Raw genomic sequence first — 5,000 nt, 5'->3', positions numbered from 1 at the left:
CGGCGTGGGCGAGGCTGAGGGCCCAGAGCCGCAGGTAGCAGTGAAACACACACACACACACACACACACACACTTACGGGCATGGGCGAGGCTGAGGGCCCAGAGCCGCAGGTAGCAGTGAAACACACACACACACACACACACACACACACTTACGGGCGTGGGCGAGGCTGAGGGCCCAGAGCCGCAGGTAGGAGGCGGTGTTTGAGATGCAGCCCAGACAGTATTCGATGGTGTGTATCGCCTGGTGCATGAACACACTCGCCGCATCAAACTCCTGACACAGATAAAAACACAGGGCACAAATAGTGAGGACATCATAAATGACTAGGGGTGTAACAGTATATCGTGTCACAATATATCGCAACACAAAAATGCAACAAAATGTAACGTGTATAGGTAACGGAAAATATAAATTACTGTGAGAAAAAAGTTCAAGTTTTGAGAGTTTTAGTATCAGTACCACATTATTTTCAACATTATATATTTTAATGTAGTTTAGTGTATATTAATGCATTGGAGGAATATTTGTGGGTCCTGATAATGTCTAATGTTACCAGTAAAAGTGTCTTACATTATTTTAAATATATCTAGTCAGTGAAAGAGATCAAGCATATTCATCTAAAATAATTCAGTGTTTTCATCTTCAGAATCATGAATATTGTTATTCTGGTGTCTCTATTGTCCTGTGCTTTGGGTTTCAGCAACAAGTCCAACACTATTCATTTACACACACAATGTAACACCAAATTTAGCATTTTAAATCAACAGAACCTTTTTTGTTAAGCTTTTATCATATGTCTTGGAGTATCGCAATAATATTGTATCATGAGTTCAGTATCGTGATAATATCGTATCGTGAGTTCAGTATCGTGATAAGTATCGAATCGTGGCATGAGGGAATCTTTACACCCCAATAAATCACAGATCCAAGGAATTATTCACCTACATTCTGTAATCATTTGCTCATCCTAATGTGGTTCTAAACCTGTATGATTTTATTTGTAATGCAAAGTTTTCTCATGACATGCGAAGACCTGGAATAGTAGAACATGGTGCTATTGTTTATTTGTGGTAGATCGGCCATGTGACCAAAAGTTGAAAAACGTTGAACATTGCTGCAGTGCATCCATTAAGACGTTTAAACAGGCAAGTCAAGTTGTGTTTCAGATCAGTCAAATCATTATATTCGATTTTCAGAGCATCATCTAATACTTTGCAAAACAGTTTGAATGAATCATTAAAAAGAACTAGTTAAAAAAATGATTAATATATTAAAGATATTCCTCTCACCTCCTCTTCACCTCCTCCTCTTGCATCCTCCTCTCCCTGGTGAGCATTAATAGAGCCGTTTTCTGCTAGCAGAGGACGCCTGTCTCCCTAAAGAAGAACAGAGTATAGTTATGTATACACACTTATATATACATACACACTCTCACTGAAGACACACACTCACACTGTGCTCACACTGAATGTACTCACTGTACTTATTGCACACACGCACTGTACTCACACTCACTGTACACACAGTCACTGTACTCAGTCACAACTCACACTCACTGTACTCACAGTACACTCGCACTCTACTCACACTGACACTGTACTCACACTGTACTCACACTGTACTCACACACACTGTGCTCAGACTGACTGTACACTCGCACTCTACTCACACTGACACTGTACACACTACTCACACTCTACTCACACTCTACTCACACTCTACTCACACTCTACTCACACTCTACTCACACTCTACTCACACTCTACTCACTCACACTGTGCTCAGACTGACTGTACACTCGCACTCTACTCACACTGACACTGTACACACTACTCACACTGTACTCACACTGTACTCAGTTACTCTACTCACTCACACTGTACTCACACTGTATTCAGTTACCCTACTCACACACACTGTACTCGCACTGTACTCAGTCACTCTACGTACTCACACTGTACTCACACTCACTGTGCACAGTCACTGTACTCACTGAACTCACTGTACACACACTCGCCGTACTCGCGCACTCACTGTACTCGCACTCACTGTACTCGTACTCACTGTACTCGTACTCACTGTACTCGTACTCACTGTACTCGTACTCTACTCAGTCACTCTACTCGCACTCACTGTACTCACTGTGCACATTCACTGTACTCACTGAACTCACTGTACGCGCACTCGCCGTACTCGCACTAACTGTACTCACCGTACTCACTGTACTCACACTCACCATACACGCACTCGCTGTACTCGCACTCACTGTACACGCACTCGCTGTACTCGCACTCACCGTACTCACTGTACTCACACTCACTGTACACGCACTCGCTGTACGTGCACTCACAGTACTCACACTCACTGTACTTATTGCACTCACACTCACTGTACTCGCACTCACTGTACTCATCGTACTCACTGTACTCACACTCACTGTACTCGCACTCACTGTACTCGCACTCACTGTACTCATCGTACTCACTGTACTCACACTCACCATACTCACACTCACCGTACTCACTGTACTTATTGCACTCACACTCACTGTACTCTCACTGTACACGCACTCGCTGTACACGCACTCAGTGTACTCACACCATACTCACACTCACCGTACTCACTGTACTTATTGCACTCACGCTCGCTGCACTCACGCTCGCTGCACTTACGCTCGCTGCACTCACGCTCATTGCACTCGCGCTCACTGTACTCGCACTCACTGTACACGCACTCACCGTACTTATTGCACTCACACTCACTGTACTCACACTCACTGTACTCACACTCACTGTACACGCACTCACCGTACTCACACTCACCGTACTCACACTCACCGTACTCACTGTACTTATTGCACTCACACTCACTGTACTCTCACTGTACACGCACTCGCTGTACACGCACTCGGTGTACTCACACTCACCGTACTCACTGTACTTATTGCACTCACGCTCGCTGCACTCGCGCTCACTGCACTCACACTCACTGTACACGCACTCACTGTACACACGCACTCACTGTACACACGCACTCACTGTACACACGCACTCACTGTACTCGCACTCACTGTACTCGCACTCACTGTACTCGCACTCACTGTACACACGCACTCACTGTACTCGCGCTCACTGCACTCGCGCTCACTGCACTCGCGCTCACTGTACACGCACTCACTGTACACACGCACTCACTGTACACACGCACTCACTGTACACACGCACTCACTGTACTCGCGCTCACGCTCACTGCACTCGCGCTCACTGCACACGCACTCACTGTACACACGCACTCACTGTACTCGCACTCACTGTACTCGCACTCACTGTACTCGCACTCACTGTACTCGCACTCACTGTACTCGCACTCACTGTACACACGCACTCACTGTACACACGCACTCACTGTACACACGCACTCACTGTACACACGCACTCACTGTACTCGCACTCACTGTACACACGCGCTCACTGCACTCGAGCTCACTGCACTCGCACTCACTGCACTCGCACTCACTGCACTCGCACTCACTGCACTCGCACTCACTGTACACACGCACTCACTGTACACACGCACTCACTGTACTCGCACTCACTGTACTCGCACTCACTGTACACACGCACTCACTGTACACACGCACTCACTGCACTCGCGCTCACTGCACTCGCGCTCACTGCACTCGCACTCACTGTACACGCACTCACTGTACACACGCACTCACTGTACACACGCACTCACTGCACTCGCGCTCACTGCACTCGCGCTCACTGCACTCGCGCTCACTGCACTCGCGCTCACTGCACTCGCGCTCACTGCACACGCGCTCACTGTACTCGCGCTCACTGCACTCGCGCTCACTGCACTCGCGCTCACTGCACTCGCGCTCACTGCACTCGCGCTCACTGCACACGCACTCACTGTACACACGCACTCACTGTACACACGCACTCACTGTACACACGCACTCACTGTACACACGCACTCACTGTACACACGCACTCACTGTACTCGCACTCACTGTACACACACACTCACTCACTGTACTCGCACTCAATGTACTCGCACTCACTGTACTCGCACTCACTGTACTCGCACTCACTGTACTCGCACTCACTGTACACACACACACTCACTCACTCACTGTACTCACACTCACTGTACTCGCACTCACTGTACACACACACTCACTCACTGTACTCGCACTCACTGTACTCACACTCACTGTACTCACACTCACTGTACTCACACTCACTGTACTCGCACTGACTATGCAGCCTCTTACACACACAACCAAAAAAACGAAAGAAACAAACTATAGGAGGGATCCAGCCCAAACAGTATATTCAGAATCAGTGCTCACTGAAGGCTGAGTCCTCTTCATCCGGTGTGTGATGTACTCTTGCGTCGGCTTCCCCAGGAGCAGCACAGGAACCGACAGCACAGCCACGACCACCAGAACCTTCTGCACCACCATCTACACACACACACACACACACACACAATAATGTTCAAACAGAAAACTGGAAACTAGTTTATTGAAGTGCTGCATTTTTGGCACTCGAACAAGACGTAAAGATCCTGACATAACCAGTCCTCACTTCTGTTTGAAAATACACTGTACAGAACTACAGATGTAAACCAAGTATCTAACAAACCATAAAGCGGAGCACACTTTATTCTGAGAGTCTGGTTGTGTGATTTCCCAGCAAGCACACACCTGTCCCGTGTAGAGCGGTTTGTTGTCCTTGTTCTCCGTGAACAGGAACATGTCTATGAAGTGGATGAGGATGCTGGGGGCGGAGTCAGAGTTCACCGGGCCGAACACCACCCACTTATAGACCACCATGAAGATCAGGTATCCAAACAGACACAGCAAGAAACACAACTCCGGGATCAGCACCAGAAACACGCTGCCGATGTCCCGGAAGTGTCTGGGGAAACAGTGGATTCATATCCAGATACATGACTTATGCTTCAAATGGTAACAAAAGGATAT

At 47.8% G+C, this 5,000-nt stretch overlaps 1 protein-coding gene across 1 annotated transcript in view; it reads right to left on the bottom strand.

Moving 5' to 3' along the window:
• tcirg1b (T cell immune regulator 1, ATPase H+ transporting V0 subunit a3b) overlaps nt 1-5,000 on the bottom strand; it is a 37,417-nt gene that overhangs the window by 5,966 nt on the left and 26,451 nt on the right. Inside the window, exons 15-18 of the mRNA XM_077217235.1 lie at nt 4,722-4,935; nt 4,365-4,478; nt 1,294-1,380; nt 157-277 (exon numbers count right to left, since the gene is read on the bottom strand). Coding sequence (XP_077073350.1) covers nt 157-277; nt 1,294-1,380; nt 4,365-4,478; nt 4,722-4,935 — 536 coding nt within the window. The remainder of the gene's footprint in view (nt 1-156; nt 278-1,293; nt 1,381-4,364; nt 4,479-4,721; nt 4,936-5,000) is intronic.

The sequence above is a fragment of the Siphateles boraxobius genome, unplaced genomic scaffold (assembly GCF_051911475.1).
Source record: "Siphateles boraxobius isolate OS27281-9 unplaced genomic scaffold, OSU_SipBor_1 70, whole genome shotgun sequence".
NCBI classification, from domain to species: Eukaryota; Metazoa; Chordata; class Actinopteri; order Cypriniformes; family Leuciscidae; genus Siphateles; species Siphateles boraxobius.
The sequence above is the reverse complement of the archived record's forward strand: the minus strand, read 5'-3'. Positions and strand labels throughout refer to the sequence as shown.